We start from the raw sequence: 19,940 nt of genomic DNA, 5'->3' as shown, positions 1-19,940 counted from the left end.
TTGTGTGTCTATAGCTGAAAATGTTATGAATTCAATAGAGAACACATCTATAGTTTTGATGTTATTATTTAGTTATGCATCGAAATCAAACCGTTCTGCAAAATGTAGTGTCTGTTTCGCTGGCTGTGTGAACTGTTTTGAGAGCACTGACTTCAGTTGTTGAGAACAAATGTAAAAAAGAAATCAACCACCACAGTAGGCCTACTTCAAACATAATTCAATTTTATTGAAATGTTTATTGCATTTTTAACAAAAGTATCAAGATTAACGAGATATACATACAGTATGTAAACTTTACACAAATGCATTCAGAAATTATTTCGTTTTTAGTTTAAAAGAAACGTAAGATGCAGTTATGTTATTCTGTAATGGAGAAAGATTTAAGATATATACATCTGTTTTTGCAACAGAAAACATTCACCAACAATAACAGCATTATTCTCCAATTGGCACATTTTCAAGCAAAAAGAACTACTTTGAATGGTCTTATAACAATAGTATTATTAGTCAATACTAATTTTTACTGACAAATCAGGTGCGGTACGAGTGAACAATAAGTGTATTGTTTATGAAGAGGAAATTCTGTCTCTGGTTCCCTTTAGTGGTCATTTATACCTGCACTACAGTACGTACTGTTAATACCCGAACTGTGCATGGGAGTGTACAGCACATTTATTTATGTATTTAAAAAAAACAAAATTGGATGGAAAGCAGCAGTATTGTGCTCTCAGATCCTGTTTCAGAGCTGTTTCCCTCTAGCTGGACTCCCCCTTTGGTCTTTCCCTTTTTTACATTTCAACAGTTGTCAGTCTTGACTGTGTCTTGGCAAATGTTAACTGGCACATATTGTAGAAGAGGGTTGATGCAACAGTTTCTTGGGGTGGAGTCCTCTACACCAGGTGCTACTACATCTAAAATCTCTTAACAAAACCAAGACCCTTTGTGGTACAGGCACTCTTATCTACCACCTGGTGTTGTTATGACAGACGCATACATTGTTCCAACTGTGGCATCAAAACTTAACCTTGAAGATCTTGAAGAGCTTAGGCTGGTTTCAGATGTTTATCAGCATTGTATGGTTTTGTTTACATCATGCTTGAAGAACAGCACATTTATTGACACATTTCTGATTTTTCTTCCCATCTTGTCCCATTACATTCAGCCATAACCGACTGTGACGGTAAGTGATTTTCCCGCCGCTGTCTTGAGGGTTTGCGTTAACATTGCCGCACGCTGTCTGGTTCGGTTGAGTAGTGCGGTTTCGTCCCTCTTTTTCAGAAGTGAACATCCCATTCATTTTTATAAATGTATATTTTTATTAACATTTAAAAGCAGACCAAATGTGAGCTCCAAGGTTGTTAATCAATGGTATATGCAGTCCACTTTATTTCAACTTAATTTTAAAATAAATCAATAAAAATAAACCGTGCAAACTACACTACCCATGATCCCACTGATAAGATCCACCAATCAGAGTCGCGACCAACAAAGCACGCCAAAAGAGCTCTATAGCGACTGCCCACTCAACTTTAAATCAATAGTTTTATATATTCCATTGTTCCATTTGTTATTTTGATTTCATCATTCGCAATGCTTCATGGGATTGTAGTTCATTCCCCCTTAAAGACGTTAAGTGCACATTCTTGTACCTTTTGACTTTTTGTTTGATTTTCAAAATCTTTTTTGCTTCAAATCAAAGTGTGTAATATTGTGATTCACCTATAGGAGCTGTTTGGTTTGGTTCATGGCTTTGAACTCTTTTATGAAGAATTTTTGGAAATCCAAAAGGAAGAAATGAATGGGGAAAACACTTCCTAAACCAAGATGGCTGAAGATCGCGCTTGCTCTTGACGCTCACTTGCCAATGGTGTCAATTTCCATGCATTCAGTAACTTTACCTGAGCTTCTGTCATGTAACAATGACGAAAAATCACGAATTAAAAGGAGAGTCGGATATGAGTGTTTTGACTTGAGTTAGATGACCAGATGTTTCATAAGTATCGGATTTTGAACCACAATTAAAAGTGAACCAATTTGTATGGCAAGTGTTTTTACCATTTACACTCACACAGCAAGATCCGATCTGTGCCAGACATCTGTGAAAAACTCAGAATTGGTTGACAGTGTACTTGCAACAAATGAGAAATGTTTTTATGACATGGCACTATATGCTAGAGGTTTATCTTGATGTGTCTTTATGTCAGACAACATTAGTGAGTGAGCCACCAGAATGCAAAGTAGCATAGTTTTCTTTCTGCGAGCGTAACAGGGGAGTCTGCGTGTTAGCATCACGGAAGGTACTACTGCTGAGAGATCGAAAGTGTTGTTGCGTCCAGCCGTAAACCAGGCAGTTCCACAGACCCTGAGATGCAGATGTTAAGGCCTAGACGGACAGAGAACAACAAATATGTCCACTTGCAAGTAGGAATAAAGCAATTATTTTGTTATGTAGTTTTATGTATTCTGGCTAACCTGCAGGATGTAGAGGATGACTCCTATCCTTCCTTCTATGACATCAGGTTTCACCAGCATCATAGTGGCCAGCAGTATTGCTAGTAAACAAAAGATCATACATTTTTTTTGTTGTTGTTGTTGTTGTCGTTGCCGTACATTTCTCAGTAGATTAAAATATTAAGAAATTCTGGTTATGGATCCGGCATGTTGGGGGTGTCACGGAACATAAATGATAAAGAGTGCCTTTGACACCCAGTACAAGCAAGAGACAGTATCTGACAAAACTACTTTGCTTCTGTCAGGGGTGGAATTTTAGGATGTGATCTTTTGGGAGGCATTTCGATCTTTAGGGTGGACAGCTGTCAAAGGAACAATCCAAAATGAATATTCTCTCATCATTTACTCACCCTCATGCTATCCCAGATGTGTATGACTATCTTTCTTCTGCAGGACACAAATAAAGATTTTTAGAAGAATATTTTAGCTCTGTAGGTCCATACAATGCAAGTGAATGGTGGCCAAAACTTTGAAGCTACAAAAAGCACATAAATGCAGCATTAAAGAAATCATACGACTGCAGTGGTTAAATCCATATCTTCAGAAACAATAGGATAGGTGTGGGTGAGAAAAAGATCTAGTTTTTACTATAAATGTCCACCTTTGAACAACCCCGACCAGTAGGTGGTACTTTGCTAGAAGAATGTGAATTGCCCAAAAAAAAAGAAAAGTAGAAGGTGGAAGTGAAAGTGAAAGTGAAGATTTATAGTAAAAAATAAAGACTTAAACTGATCTGTTTCTCCAACATGATCACAGGAAGTCGGCATGCTGTTTCCAAAAGTTCCATTACCCTAGGATCGACAACAGTATGCTGAGTCACTGACATGTCCTATCTCCCATCTGACATATTTGGAACGGCTCAACAACAATTTCCCTCGTGGCTCGACTGGTAGGGCATTGCGTCAGTTACAAGGGAGACCATAGTCATTCCCCAATCAAATGAGCAATCACGTTTGTATAAACAGTCACAAGCATGATAAGGAGGTTGCAAATGCCTAACATTGCATTTAGTCTCTACTAATGGTTAGGGTTATATTTGGGTTTTGGATGGGGGGGGGGGGGGTTCACTGTTTTATACCCTCTTCAGCTTAAAACAATACTTTTTACAACTTTCTTTTGGCGACCTCTCTTGAATATAAATGGATGTCAACATGTGTTAATATGCTCTGACACGCTTACTGCTTTAGACTTTGGAGGCAATGTTTTCAAATTCGGTCAACGTATACCGATTTCGGCTAAAGAAAAATTGGCGCACAATTGCCAATTGTTATGTGAGATCAGGCTGGTTTCTCACTCACATCTACCATATCACTTTTTAAGACATGAATTTAACCACTGAAAGCATATGGATTACTTTTATGCTGGCTTTACATTCTTTTTGGAGCATCAAAGTTTTGGTCACCATTCACTTGCATTGTGAAGACCAACAGAGCTGAAATATTCTTCAGTAGACCCTTTCCTGTAGTAACTGATTTTGGAAAATGCCTATAATTTTTGAGAAACACTGTTTGTCTCGTTCATCCACAAGTGCCTGACTAATTTGTGTCTGACTGGCAAGTTTCTTAAAACTTTAAACAGTTTAGGTTCAGCAGGCCTGCCAGGGGATCTCCTTTTGCATTCAGGGGATCTGATACCCCCGTAGACCCCCCTGTAATTGTCGCCATGGCCCCCTTTTAGACCCGGCCATGGCTTCTGTTAAAATCTGTAGCTGTATTCACAGCAAGCAGTGCGACGTGGAGTATAACAGACACAGATAACAGTGAGTACAACAGATTGTTAGCATTGCATTTACAACAGTGATGGCAGGTTTTCTAATATTTTGCATTGGAGTTCATTAAAATGGAAAACAAATCTTGCTTGATCAGGATCCGGGACAAATTAAGCTCTGCAACAATCTTTGATAGTAGGTGATATTTCATACTTGATGAACTTCGATGATAGTTAGATTCTGCCTTACAAAGACTGAAAATTGCTTAGCTCTTGCTTAACTCAGTTCCATCTGAACTTCTTTAGAAATCACAGAATAGAGTGAAACCATTAACATGTAATATTGTGTTTGTGCGTTACATTAATGGCATTAAATATATTTCATTAGGACAGTTATTCTCATAGGTTTACATTTTATCTTTAGCTGTACTATGGAAATAATATCTGCTTACCTGGACTCCAGCAGAAGAAGAAGACTGAGGGATAGAGCAGCATACGTCGTTCTAGGATACGCATGGTTGCCCAATGATGGTCACCAAAAAAACCTTGAGACGTGACCACACGCTTGTACAGTGGCCGAGCTTTACACATAAGAGTCTGAAAAGGTGAAATGAGTGTGACACAGAATGGAAGAACCTTATTTTCACATATCAGAAAATACTTGTATTTCAAGTTAATTAAAGATAACTGGAATAGAAAATGTTAATAAAATGAGTATGTGTTTAAATCTCAGCAAAGGTAATCTAATGAAATTAGTTAATCAATAATACAGGTCCTTCTCAAAAAATTTGCATATTGTGATAAAGGTCATTATTTTCCATAATGTAATGATAAAAATTAAACTTTCATATATTTTAGATTCATTGCACACCAACTGAAATATTTCAGGTCTTTTATTGTTTTAATACTGATGATTTTGGCATACAGCTCATGAAAACCCAAAATTCCTATCTCAAAAAATTTGCATATTTCATCCGACCAATAAAAGAAGTGTTTTTAATACAAAAAAAAAAAATCAACCTTCAAATAATTATGTTCAGTTATGCACTCAATACTTGGTCGGGAATCCTTTTGCAGAAATGACTGCTTCAATGCGGCGTGGCATGGAGGCAATCAGCCTGTGGCACTGCTGAGGTGTTATGGAGGCCCAGGATGCTTCGATAGCGGCCTTAAGCTCATCCAGAGTGTTGGGTCTTGCGTCTCTCAACTTTCTCTTCACAATATCCCACAGATTCTCTATGGGGTTCAGGTCAGGAGAGTTGGCAGGCCAATTGAGCACAGTAATACCATGGTCAGTAAACCATTTACCAGTGGTTTTGGCACTGTGAGCAGGTGCCAGGTCGTGCTGAAAAATGAAATCTTCATCTCCATAAAGCTTTTCAGCAGATGGAAGCATGAAGTGCTCCAAAATCTCCTGATAGCTAACTGCATTGACCCTGCCCTTGATAAAACACAGTGGACCAACACCAGCAGCTGACATGGCACCCCAGACCATCACTGACTGTGGGTACTTGACACTGGACTTCAGGCATTTTAGCATTTCCTTCTCCCCAGTCTTCCTCCAGACTCTGGCACCTTGATTTCGAATGACATGCAAAATTTGCTTTCATCCGAAAAAGTACTTTGGACCACTGAGCAACAGTCCAGTGCTGCTTCTCTGTAGCCACTGGTTCAAAAGTGGCTTGACCTGGTGAATGCGGCACCTGTAGCCCATTTCCTGCACACGCCTGTGCACGGTGGCTCTGGATGTTTCTACTCCAGACTCAGTCCACTGCTTCCACGAGGTCCCCCAAGGTCTGGAATCGGGTCCTTCTCCACAATCTTCCTCAGGGTCCGGTCACCTCTTCTCGTTGTGCAGCGTTTTTGCCACACTTTTTCCTTCCCACAGACTTCCCACTGAGGTGCCTTGATACAGCACTCTGGGAACAGCCTATTTGTTCAGAAATTTCTTTCTGTGTCTTACCCTCTTGCTTGAGGGTGTCAATGATGGCCTTCTGGACAGCAGTCAGGTCGGCAGTCTTACCCATGATTGCGGTTTTGAGTAATGAAACAGGCTGGGAGTTTTTAAAAGCCTCAGGAATCTTTTGCAGGTGTTTAGAGTTAATTAGTTGATTCAGATGATTAGGTTAATAGCTCGTTTAGAGACCCTTTTCATGATATGCTAATTTTTTGAGATAGGAATTTTGGGTTTTCATGAGCTGTATGCCAAAATCATCAGTATTAAAACAATAAAAGACCTGAAATATTTCAGTTGGTGTGCCATGAATCTAAAATATATGAAAGTTTAATTTTTATCATTACATTATGGAAAATAATGAACTTTATCACAATATGCAAATTTTTTGAGAAGGACCTGTACATTTATTAAAGTCGTGCATTTTTCAGCTATTCATAAATAAGTAATGATAAATGTTGAAGGCAGCTAACCGTGATGCCGATGAAAGTGAGGAAGAAGGTGGTAAGGAAGATGGCCATACAGTAGATTTGGATGACACTACATGCTGTGACTTCTGTTGTTGTAGTTGAAGTGAGATACACAGCGCCCGTATGCATCAGCAAACATCTGTAAGCCAAAAATATTGTTTTAACAACATATTATTACATGGCGCTCTGTGATACTTGATTCTGATTGGCCGATTGTGGCATAATGCGGTCAAATATTGTTGTATAATGACAACTAAACTCTTTAATTAACCATTATCCTGGGAAATTTCACAACTGAATGCCACGACTGACCAATCAGAATCAAGTATTCCAGAGTGTAATAAAGTGTATTAATCATGCAGTGCCAATGTGAAAATACAGTTAGACTGACCTGTAGGGCTGGGTGAAGTTTGTGTAACACTGAAACACATTTCCTGCTACAAAGACAGGCACCATGAGCACTAAAGGTAAAAGACTGTATGGAAAGATCAGGACATAGTCAGAAAACCAAAAAGGCATGCATACTTGCTATTGCTAACCTCTGCCAATTCTTGGCGGTGTCCCAATTGAAATCTATCCTAAATAGTATGCCAGATTTTACTTCCCATTTCGTTTTATTGGTATTTGACAATTGTATTTTACAAACAATATGGCAAAGATGCTTATAATGGTTCTCTTTTGACTTTTTCAGTTGTAGAAAATTGGCCAGGAATGTAAAGCTAAAGCTGTAAACAGCCGTTTTGAAATGTAAGATCCTTAAAGTTAAGTAATAATCAATTTAAAGTCATAAACATTGCTAGATTTGAATATTTACATGCTAACACATACAATACACAACAAGGCACAATACACAATTTAATGTCAAACTGGCATATTGTCTAACTTCATATTCATATAGATATGTACTTTCCCAACACCAGCAAAGCCTGCCGGGTCTCATGCAAATTACCTGACCGTGGAAACATTTTTGCAACATAACATTACATGGTTCGTTACATGTATTGGTAGAGGTGAAATGTTCACTGAGTTACACTATAAGTTTGTTAAATGTTCTCCCAAACAGATTCATTCTTTATCGAGTTTTAAAACAACAAAACCAACCTCCTTATACCTAAACCTAGTCCACAGTGTCTTAAACGACATTTGTGAGATAAAAAACACTGATGGAGGGAACGAGATATTGTGTAGATGAAGTGACACTAGGGGTCACTCTTGGGAGCCTGAGACACCTCTGATCTTTGATAAAAGGCCAATGGGAATTGGCGAGTGGTATTTTCATGCCACTCCCCTGAACATACGGGTATAAAGGAGCTGGCGTGCAAACCGTTCATTCAGGTTTTGTGCTGAGGATCCGAGAGAGAAGGTCCCGGCCATTTCAGTAGGTAGTCCAGTGCTGTGGGAGGAGGGACACAACGTCTCATTCCCTCCATCAGGGAACGGAAGTTACGGAAGTAACCAGGACGTTCCCTATCTGTCACTCACTCGACGTTGTGTCGATGAAGGTGTCACTCTCAAGGGGAAGACACTGCGTAGACCAGACCCCACCCGGGAGATCATGACGCATCCACGAACGATGTCTCCACGTGGGCAGCACCCAGGCACAAAAGACAGCTATCGTGGCTGTCAGAAGGCGAGAAATACCAACCGCAACCAGGAATAACACACAGATAGAAAGGCATCTTTAAAAAGAAACGTCTTTAAAAAGATGTTTCCATGTGTGCCGCTCCTTAAGAATATACTCTTTTAGGATTTATACTCTTTTAGTTTGTTCTGCCGAAGCACCCAGGTGCGGTCTCTGCAGTGCACCAGTGCAGAGGGGGGAGAAGCCGATGTAATGCACCGTCAGAATCCAGCAGAGGTGAATAAAGCCATGGGAATTCAGTTCAATGAATAGTGTCCACTCGGCTCCAAAGAGAAAATCTGAATGAGAGGTTCGCACACCAGCTCCTTTATACCCGTATGTTCAGGAGAGTGGCATGCAAATGCCACTCGCCAATTCCCATTACCTAAGAATTCAAAAGTCTCAAATCACAAGTAAATGACATGAAACACCATCAGGAGTTAATTCTATCAATACTAAAGAGTGGTATACATTAACTGTGCACATCTAATAGTGTCATTGGTGGCTGAGCCCCCCTAAGTTTGAAATCCTAGAATTGCCCGTGCCTAAACCTTAAACCTCAACCTAACCGATAGTGGCATAAAAACAGGTGTGAGATGATAAGTGCAATTGCTGAAGCAACCACTTAATTTTGTGGTGCTTCTATGACACTTTTGGCTCACGTGTCGACTTTTGTGTGCTCATCAGTACTCATATCCCGGTCCTTTGCATCGCAAGTGCAACGCCCTATCAGTTGAGCTACTGCGCAGTTTGATCTCGCATGAACAATCTTTTAAATGTAATTGTTATGTATTGCAAAATTGTATTCTTTTATATGGTAAACATTTTTTAGATTTACATGAATGTGAATAAAAGACATTGCTGTAGCGCCTTTAGATCACTGCTGCGATCAAACAAGGAGCCATGTAAAAATGATTTATGAGACCAGGTTGAGCAAAGTGCACTTTCAGAGCACTTTCAATGTGGAGTACAAGTGCAAATTGGGATATAGTTCTTTTATCTTGTTCTATACAATTAAAAGAAGCACAAGTGCCTACACTGAAAATGCAGGGGGTTTATTTTAGATAAAAAAACAAAGTTAGGTTTTGATATACAAACTAGCTAGTAATAATTATCAAATAGTTTTTATTTAAGTGACGATGTACTCACCATAACAGTACTGGCACCAAACATCTCCAATTTCTTGCTTTTGCTGGATGCTGTAATGAACAGGCTGCTTAGTATTGCCAGTATTTACATTAAATAGACAATATCGTGCCACATAAAGAATTGCTATTATCAGCTTGTTTATACAGATTAATGTGTATTACCTCAGCTGGGAAACCATTCAGTCTCCTGTAATACTTCCTGTTCAGTCCAGTGTACAACACCCAAACATAGTGTAGAGTGTAAAAGAAAGATGCCATATACAGCGTCTGTAGGGTGTAAGAGACAAGAACTTAATGAAGTTAAGTAAAAGTAACACTGTAAAAAGTGCTACCCTGCAATTGTTACCATTAATAACTATTTCTACCTGATATAGCCATTAAAATTAGTTTTATTGGTGTGACTTAATGTATTCAGGTTGATTCAGTGACGTTTAGGTGTGTTTATGTTTTTAATAAAACCAGTTAATTTAAAGGTCATCATATGAAGCACATTTTTTGGTTAACATTTTTTAAGTGACACTATATTTTATATAGGGAAGACTAGGGCTAATTGTTACATATTTAAAAATAAAATATTTTTCAGGGTAGGTTCAATTTCTAAACAAGCACATAACTTCATGTCAATGTGTCTTAATTGAACACACATTGACCTTTGCCCTGTTGTCACACTCTATGGGGTAAGTTGTCACGATGGAACCTGGCCTAAGACCTAACAGTAATTCTAAACAGTAAAACAATTATGAAACATAAAAGATGCAAACAACAACAAAAACATACAAAACCACAATGGGAGAACACATATTTGTGCAATTAAATTTTTTAATCAAAACCTTAAAGTTACTAAGATATAGCCCCTGTGACAACTTCCACATGTGACAACTAGTCCAAGTGTGCCCTATAGCTCAATTTCACATTCTGATCTTTGAAAATGTTTCACCATGTTGTCTCAATATCATTACCCATGACTCCCCCATTTGTTCTTAGTTTGTCTTATGACACATTTATTGACACTCATGTCAAAGCATTCCAAAGATGTTAAATTACATTCCAGGAGTGTAGATTAAGTGCTTTATGTTAAAAGATAGCATATCATTCATCTTATGAAATGCCTTACAGGCCAGCAGGTTTTTGCTTTCTGATTTGCTTTGTGCAAATGATTGAAAAAGAGGAATATATGTTAGTTATATTTGATCAAGGTGTATATTGCTTGTTTTATATGTTTCATTGCCCGATTCTAACAATCAGCAAAAATCCATAGAATCCATTGCAATACATAACTAGGACGGATGCTGTCAAGCTCCGAAAAAGCACCATAAATATCTGAACATTTTTACATTTAGGGCCAATAGTTTTTACATTTATGGCCAATAGTTTTTACATTTAGGGCCAATATTTATTACATTTATGGCCAATAGTTATTACATTTAGGGCCTTTAATTACATTTAGGGCCAATAGTTATTACATTTATGGCCAATAGTTTTTACATTTAGGGACAATAGTTATTACATTTAGGGCCTTTAATTACATTTAGGGCCAATAGTTATTACATTTATGGCCAATAGTTTTTACATTTAGGGACAATAGTTATTACATTTAGGGCCTTTAATTACATTTAGGGCCAATAGTTATTACATTTATGGCCAATAGTCTTTACATTTAGGGACAATAGTTATTACATTTAGGGCCTTTAATTACATTTAGGGCCAATAGTTATTACATTTAGGGCCAATAGTTATTACATTTATGGCCAATAGTTTTTACACTTAGGGCCTTTAATTACCTTTAGGGCCAATATTTATTACATTTATGGCCAATAGTTATTACATTTAGGGACAATAGTTATTACATTTAGGGCCTTTAATTACATTTAGGGCCAATAGTTATTACATTTATGGCCAATAGTTTTTACATTTAGGGCCAATAGTTATTACATTTATGGCCAATAGTTTTTACATTTAGGGACAATAGTTATTACATTTAGGGCCTTTAATTACATTTAGGGCCAATAGTTATTACATTTATGGCCAATAGTTTTTACATTTAGGGACAATAGTTATTACATTTAGGGCCTTTAATTACATTTAGGGCCAATAGTTATTACATTTAGGGCCAATAGTTATTACATTTATGGCCAATAGTTTTTACATTTAGGGACAATAGTTATTACATTTAGGGCCTTTAATTACATTTAGGGCCAATAGTTATTACATTTATGGCCAATAGTTTTTACATTTAGGGCCAATAGTTTTTACATTTAGGGCCTTTAATTACATTTAGGGCCAATAGTTATTACATTTATGGCCAATAGTTTTTACATTTAGGGCCAATAGTTATTACATTTAGGGCCTTTAATTACATTTAGGGCCAATAGTTATTACATTTATGGCCAATAGTTTTTACATTTAGGGCCAATAGTTATTACATTTAGGGCCTTTAATTACATTTAGGGCCAATAGTTATTACATTTATGGCCAATAGTTTTTACATTTAGGGCCAATAGTTATTACATTTAGGGCCTTTAATTACATTTAGGGCCAATAGTTTTTACATTTAGGGCCAATAGTTATTACATTTAGGGCCTTTAATTACATTTAGGGCCAATAGTTATTACATTTATGGCCAATAGTTTTTACATTTATGGCCAATAGTTATTACATTTAGGGCCAAAAGTTATTACATTTAGGACCCATAGTTTTTACATTTAGGGCCAATAGTTATTACATTTAGGGCCAATAGTTATTACATTTAGGACCCATAGTTTTTACATTTAGGACCCATAGTTTTTACATTTAGGGCCAATAGTTTTTACATTTAGGGACAATAGTTATTACATTTAGGGCCTTTAATTACATTTAGGGCCAATAGTTATTACATTTATGGCCAATAGTTTTTACATTTAGGACCCACAGTTTTTACATTTAGGGCCAATAGTTTTTACATTTATGGCCAATAGTTATTACATTTAGAACCCATAGTTTTTACATTTAGGGCCAATAGTTATTACATTTAGGGCCAATAGTTTTTACATTTAGGGACAATAGTTATTACATTTAGGGCCAATAGTTTTTACATTTAGGGACAATAGTTATTACATTTAGGGCCAATAGTTATTACATTTAGGGCCAATAGTTATTATATTTAGGGCCAATAGTTATTACATTTAGGGCCTTTAATTACATTTAGGGCCAATAGTTATTACATTTATGGCCAATAGTTTTTACATTTAGGGCCAATAGTTATTACATTTAGGGACAATAGTTATTACATTTAGGGCCAATATTTTTTACATTTAGGGCCAATAGTTATTACATTTAGGGACAATAGTTATTACATTTAGGGCCAATATTTATTACATTTAGGGCCAATTGTTATTACATTTAGGGCCCATAGTTTTTACATTTAGGGCCAACAGTTATTATATTTGGGGCCTTTCATACATTTAGGCCCAATAGTGATTACATTTAGGCCGTTTATTACATTTAAGACTAAAAGGTATTGTAGGCCTTTATTACTTCTTGGACCAATAGTTACATTTAGGGTCTTTAAATTACATTTAGGACCCATATTTTTTTACATTTAGGGCCAATAGATTTTACATTTAGGGCCTTTAATTACATTTAGGGCCAATAGTTATTACATTTAAGGTCAAAAGATATTACATTTAGGGCCTTTATATTACATTTAGGGCCAATAGTTATTACATTTATGGCCAAAAGATATTACATTTAGGGCTTTTAATTACATTTAGAGCCAATAGTTATTACATTTAAGGTCAAAAGATATTACATTTAGGGCCTTTAAATTACATTTAGGGCCAATAGTTATTACATTTAGGGCCAAAAGATATTACATTTAGGGCCTTTAATTACATTTAGAGCCAATAGTTATTACTTTTAGGACCAAAAGTTATCACATTTAGGGCCTTTATTACATTTTGCCCTTTACGAGCCATATGATAGCTTTGTGTGAGAAATATATAGAAATTTAGTTTGGCTTGCAATGAAAATGTTCCTCTCAAAGCTTGCAAATCTCATTCCTATTTGCGTATATTAAAATATGACAGCTGTATACCCATTAAATCAACACAGTTTTATGAACATTGCATTTGTTTACAGTGTTTTTAGCCTACAGCTTTTGAATACAAAAGGTGCATAATGCAAAAAAAGTATCTTTATCTTTATTTTATATATCTGACAATAAAGTTTTCAAATTCCTTTGAAAGGAATTCAAAGAACATAATTCGATATAAGACCAGCTCGTTTTGATTAGACATGTAGAAGATCTACAGGTTTAAACTTGAGCATGCCCTGCAAGTTAGATAAGACTCTAACGCTGGGCTTTCCACAGAGCCATTTTCTCTGCCTGAAGGAAAGCTGGAAAAATCTATGAATTTAATTTCCAAAGGTTTCACCGAACTCAGGTTTGAGCAGTGATTACATTTCAAATGCTTTTTTGGGAATGTCCCATGTTCCACTAACAAACTTCAAGTTATTAAACAAATTATTGCATACCAAAAAATATCAAACCAAACTATGAAGTCCCTAGAGCATGGAGATCTGAAATCAAATTGTATTTTCATTTTGATAAACGGACATGAAAATGATTAAATAGAGTAAACATGTAGGGCAAACAGTGGTACCCCAATAACGAACAACAGAATGAACTCTGCATGTGTAGACCTCAAAAGTAGGGCAGAACTTGTTAAATCTGTTCAAACACATAGAATGAACTACATTTGCCGCTCTACTTCCTTTCAGACTCGTCCTAGTTCCTTGTTGGTTTTGTATAATGGGACACACTGGTTTTAATGGCTAAGCTAGAAACAGTTCCATTTTGAAGTGAAATTGCCAAAGCATAGTGGATTTTTTTTGTGATTTCCTGATGTTATTTCTCAGCTGAATGGGACCTGTAGACAACAAATAACACATGTTTGGCCTGCAGTGCACTGGCAGACAACAGGAATGCATCAATTGATGTGCCCAGTGTAGACCGAGAATAAGACACTGGGATGAAAACTTAAACAGTTTAGTTAGTTGAGCTCAAATTGGATGAAGTTAGGACAACTTCACTTTAGTCTACTGAACATTAAGGTCTGCCACTATAAAGTCTGCAAACTCACTCAGTAAGTTTTTTCCTCATTTAAAATGTTTTACTTCTAAAGAAATTAATAGTAATTGTGAAACATATGTATAAAATCATGACCACTCATGTGAGATGAAGAGTTCAGTCATATCAGTGACCTTATAAAAGCTGGAGAAAAAGAGCTGCCATTCAAGGCGCTAGTCTGCCATTGGGAGCAACTTGGGGTTCAGTGTCTTGCCCAAGGACACTTCGCCATGTGGAGTCATGTGGGCCGGGAATCAAACCGCCAACCCTGCGATTAGTGGCTGACCCGCTCTACCAACTGAGCCACAGCCACCCCTAAAAAGGACTTAAAGGAGGCATAAAAGTAAAAAATGACTCCAGTAGTTTAATCCAGGGATTGATTAATGGGGGATTTATTTGGTGGATTAAAGATTTACTTTCTAAACGTCCACAAAGAGTGGTTGTTAATGGCAACATGTCTTTTTTTTTTTTTATCACCGTTACTCTTTTCTTTGTATATTAATGAGTTTACAATTAGAAATAAGGTGTTTCATCTTTTTAATTATGCTGATGATATGGCTCTTGTCGGTCTTTTGCAAGTAGGACTCGCACATACCAAGAGCACATAGAAGCCCTTTTTGAGTGGTGTCAGCTGAGTGCACTTGTGATAACTGTGGATAGAACAAAAGAATTGGTAATTACTGGAGATAAGCAGAATATTTTGAAGTTGGAACCTGTAATAATTAGTGGGAATCCAATTGAATTTGTTTGCAATTTTAAGTATTTGGGGACACACATAGATGCTCAACTTAGTTTTATAGAGAATAATGACAGCATCTGTAAGAGCTCATGAAAGGTTGTATTTGATCAGGAGGTTAAATCACTTTGGTGTGAGTAAGAACATAATTGAAATGGTCTATACAAATTTAGTTGAAATTATTATTACAGGGTCAAGATGACCAAGATTGTAAATGAAGCCAGTAAGATAATCGGCAAGACACAGATACATCTGAATGATCTATATACATGTAAAGTCAAGCAAAAGGCTTTAGTGATAGTAGGGGATGTGTCTCACCCTCTTCATGTTGAGTTTCTCCTGTTGCCATCAGGGAGATGCTATTATGGCAACCACGTGCAATGAAGAAACTTTATCAGTTAACTTTTGTGCCCAATGATGTTACATTTTTAAATGCAAGGCATTGATGACTTCTGTTTTGTATGCCTTTTTAAATGTATATGTACATTTATATATTGTTTGTGATGTATTGTCTGTTTCTCACCCACACCTATAATATCACTTCTGAAGGCATGGATTAAACCGCTGGAATCTTATGGATTCATTATGTGCTTTCTAGAGCTTCTGAGTTCTGGTCACCATTCACTTGCATTTTATGGACCTACAGAGCTGAGGTATTCTTCTAAAATCTTCATTTGTGCTCAGCAGAATAAAGAAAGTTATACTTTCTTGAGTAACTGATGAGAGAATTCACATTTTGTTATCCTTTTAACATCACCACACGACTATTAATCAACAGTGATGACAAAAACAACAACTCATAATTTATTCATACTGCAATGCATGCTGGAAGCTGGGATATTTTTAAGCTTTAACTTTAAGCGAGTTGAGATAAAAACTACACTTGTTTATTCAACTTATGTACAAGTGTAATTTCACCCCGAACAGAAGCAACGTTACTATATTGTATAATCTCATGAAAAACGATACTCTTTAAGGTAAAAAGGCCTGTCACTAATATCTGTTAAATTTGTTTTTATTAGGTCAGAGGAACATTTTAAAAAGCTACAAATTGTGAAATTACTTTTACTGCAATCTCAAACTTTAAGACCATCCCTATGCATTAAATGACAATCAAAGTTACAATTTATTGCCAAATGACTTCCCTAATTCTATCCTTTATAAAACAAAAAGTACTGTGGTGGTGGTGGTATCAAATGATAATACCATAGTACTGAATAGTAGTTAATGTACCATACCATCCTACTTATAGTACAAGGCACCCCAATAGTACTAACGTGTTTAGGCTTATCATGGTTTAGATGGCACTAAACAACACAGTGTTGGGCTGCTCCAGTGCAGTGAGGCTTTAATTGTGCAAGTGGAAGTGTAATGCGAAAACCACGTAGTGAAAGTGCTGCTCCGTTCCCAATGTTAGGCCTAATGTCAGCATGACACTGTGCTAGTTTTGTACCTGTTCCACTATGTGGAGGTTATAGCAGGTGGCGTAGGAGTCACAGGACTGGGTGAAGAGAAGACCCCCACACATCCAACTCAAAGCTAACAGTAGGTCTGTTAAACTTAGCAAGAATAATGGTAGCACCTGAAAGAGAGAAGTAAGTGTTATTCATCACTCTGTAGGATTTATTGCCCCTAACACCCATTTAGGTTCAGTTGAATCCAAGAGAGCACAGATACATCTCTGAGATGTCTGTTTAAGGTTTCATCTGAAAGCATCACAATCTAATCAACATCTGCAAAACATCTTAAAAATGTCAGATTTAAAAACATTCTAATTCAGGGTGGGCTGGTTAGCTCAGCGACTATTGATGCTGACTACCACCAATGGAGTCATGAGTTCAAATCCAGGGTGGGTTGAGTGAATCCAGCCAGGTCTCCTAAGCAAACAAATTGGCCCGGTTGCTAGGGAGGGTAGAGTCACATGGGGTAACCTCCTCGTGGCCACGATTAGTGGTTCTTGCTCTCAATGAGGCACGTGGTAAGTTGTGCATGAATCGCTGAGAATAACATGAGCCTCCACATGCTGTGAGTCTCTGTGGTGTCATGCACAGCAAGCCACGTGATAAGATGCACGGATTGACTGTCTCAGAAGCGGAGGCAACTGAGACTTGTCCTCCGGTGACTAACTGCACCACCATGTGAATCTAGTAAGTAGTGAGAATTGGGCATGCCAAATTGGGGAGAAAAGGGGGATAAAATAAACAAATAAATAAAAACATTCTAATTCAAACATCTCAAAGACATCTGCTGAATGTCTCATCAACATCCGAGACATACTTATTGAAATCCGACTTATAGACATATCGCGGATGAGCAAACAACCTAAAAAATACATCTTCCAGATGTAAAAATACACATCAAATAACGTCTGGGTGATGTACGTGTGCTATCAGGGTAAAAAATAATCACACACATACAGGCAATAAACTTTACGAATGTTGTTGTAAAAATGACATGTTTGCATGTTTAACATAATTACTCATTCATAGTACATAGCAGACAGAGGCTTACCTCTGGTTTTCTAACTAGTCTATGAGATGTGGCATATATGATTATGGAGCCAGCACCTAAGATGCTGAAGAAACAGGGAGGCAAATTATTAGTACGTATACAAGACATAAGCATTTATTGTTAGTGTCTGATTATTAAATAAGTACAAAACTAAATCACAATGTAATAGTAGTCACCTTAGGACAGCCATGATCATTTGAATCCATCGAACTGCTGAGTAAACCTTAAAAGAAAAGAAAAGTTAAAAACAAAGAAAGAAAAAAAATGTGTTTGTTTAGTTTCTCCTTTAGAACATTGAACATGATTGTATTTTTAAGACTTCATGACAACGCATGACCCAGATATGAAGTGTCTCAAATATTTGCAATAGCCTACGCAAGTCATATGGAAGTGATTATTTTACATAGGGTACATTGGAGCTAAAGGCACACCTTTAGAAAAATCACAAGTCGCAAAGTGTATCAATGTATTTTTATTAACTATTGATGGAACAACATAATTTGAGTGAAAAGAAATAACAACAGAATGTTGTTTTGAATAAAGTTCTTAAAAAAAAAAAGTGGTTAGGGAGAATTTTACCCCACAGCTGGTGTAAAAGGCTCCCTCACTTGGGGTAAAATGCTCCCAGAGGGCTTATATTGATATAATGTAGATACCGCGGCAATAGCTATAGGGAACAATTTGTCAATTTATGCAAATACTTTTAAGACAGCAAGATACTTTTTTGAGTAACAAATTAAGATAATGCTTCAAGTTCATTTCAATCACATTTGACATTTCATAACATCTCAAGTATTCTATAAACAAATAAACCTCCATTGTGATTGGATCAGTCAGTGTGAGCCCACTTTAAATATTATTCAAAACAAATCTATTCACCCCACTTAAATGTGCACTCAGTAACTTTTTGTCTGTGTCATCTTGGACTTACAGTGACATCTAATGGTGTGGATGCAACATAATTCAAAATCAATAGTTTTCAGTCACAGATGCCATTGTAGAAATTCACAATCAGCAATGATTAATTAAATCCAAGAGTGAAAGTGTCCAATAACAAGATGGTTACTGAGATTAAACAAGTAGTATTCAGCTGCTCGTGTGATTTAAAATGGCAGCCTCCATGAGAGCGCCCCTGCACCATGTGGAATAAATCAGCTTTTATAAGATTACTGATATGGCTAAAGTCCTCATATCATGTGAGTGCTCATGATTTTATACATGGGTTTCAAAATTACTATTAATTATTTAGGAGTTAAACTATTTTACTGTGGAAAAAATATTACTGACTGTGCCTTTAAGAAAAATAACGTGTTTAATATGGGCTTTTATCCTTTCACTTATTGGACATATATTGAAATGGTTTTGATATACAGACCATGAAAAAATATTTTGTCTCAAATTAAATGTTATAATTTACAGGATGTTCATTACCTTCATACATTTTCAGCATTCTAAAAATGATTCAATATTAGATCAAACAATACACGCAATTATGTCATGAATCAGGACAATTTTGCAGTGCATAGTGACAAACAGGTGTTTAGGAAAGTCCTGTGGTAGTTTTTGATGCTATTTTGTGTTCTGAGAAAAAAATTTAATCAGAGGAGACTTTTACTCTGGAGAGTCTTTAGACCCGTTGTTCCCAACCGAACAAAAACAATATTCAGTTTATTTCTCATTTGCATCCGTCTGTGCACAATGCGTTAGTAGTTGTACAATGTTTTCAATTACTTACAGATGTCCAGTTTTCAGTAGGGATGGTAGTGTTCGACGCTGGATTATTTTGATCATAAAAGTCCATATTTTAATAAATATTCAGTGATCGATTTAACTTAAGCAATAAAATAAATCCCACGCGGATTCCACCCCCTCCTTATAAAAGACTGCTCTGGATTGATTACTATTACTATTAGTATTGTTATTATTTTGCTATCGGAACATACCAGTACAAAGTGATAAAAGTGCTTTCGACTTCCAGTTCTGTAATTAATAACCGCGCGCTCCACCCATTTCGCAAACAGAGACTCGGATAGGGTAAGATCTGACTACAACACAACTGCGTCATGTCTTGACTATAGTTTGTCTTTTGCGTCGTCATAATGCTGAAGTGTTGCCAACCGTCACGTATTTACTGGGACGTCAATTTTGTCTGATTGGTGTCGTGTAAATGAAATG

The 19,940-nt window shown here is 36.7% G+C and overlaps 1 protein-coding gene across 1 annotated transcript; it reads right to left on the bottom strand.

Annotated features, from left to right (window-relative positions):
* Positions 1–246: 246 nt before the first annotated feature.
* On the bottom strand, positions 247–19,731 carry LOC127642698 (transmembrane protein 116-like). The gene is made up of 11 exons (XM_052125229.1): positions 19,501–19,731; positions 17,942–17,988; positions 17,766–17,829; positions 16,708–16,836; positions 9,574–9,678; positions 9,413–9,462; positions 7,034–7,117; positions 6,646–6,781; positions 4,671–4,815; positions 2,473–2,552; positions 247–2,383 (listed from the first exon to the last, which is right to left on the bottom strand). Exons 1-11 carry the CDS (start codon positions 19,564–19,566, stop codon positions 2,201–2,203), a joined length of 1,089 nt encoding a protein of 362 aa, XP_051981189.1. The 5' UTR covers positions 19,567–19,731; the 3' UTR covers positions 247–2,200.
* Between the last annotated feature and the right edge of the window lie 209 nt (positions 19,732–19,940).

This window comes from Xyrauchen texanus, chromosome 4 (genome assembly GCF_025860055.1).
Source record: "Xyrauchen texanus isolate HMW12.3.18 chromosome 4, RBS_HiC_50CHRs, whole genome shotgun sequence".
NCBI classification, from domain to species: Eukaryota; Metazoa; Chordata; class Actinopteri; order Cypriniformes; family Catostomidae; genus Xyrauchen; species Xyrauchen texanus.
This window is presented reverse-complemented; position numbering and strand designations above follow the sequence as displayed.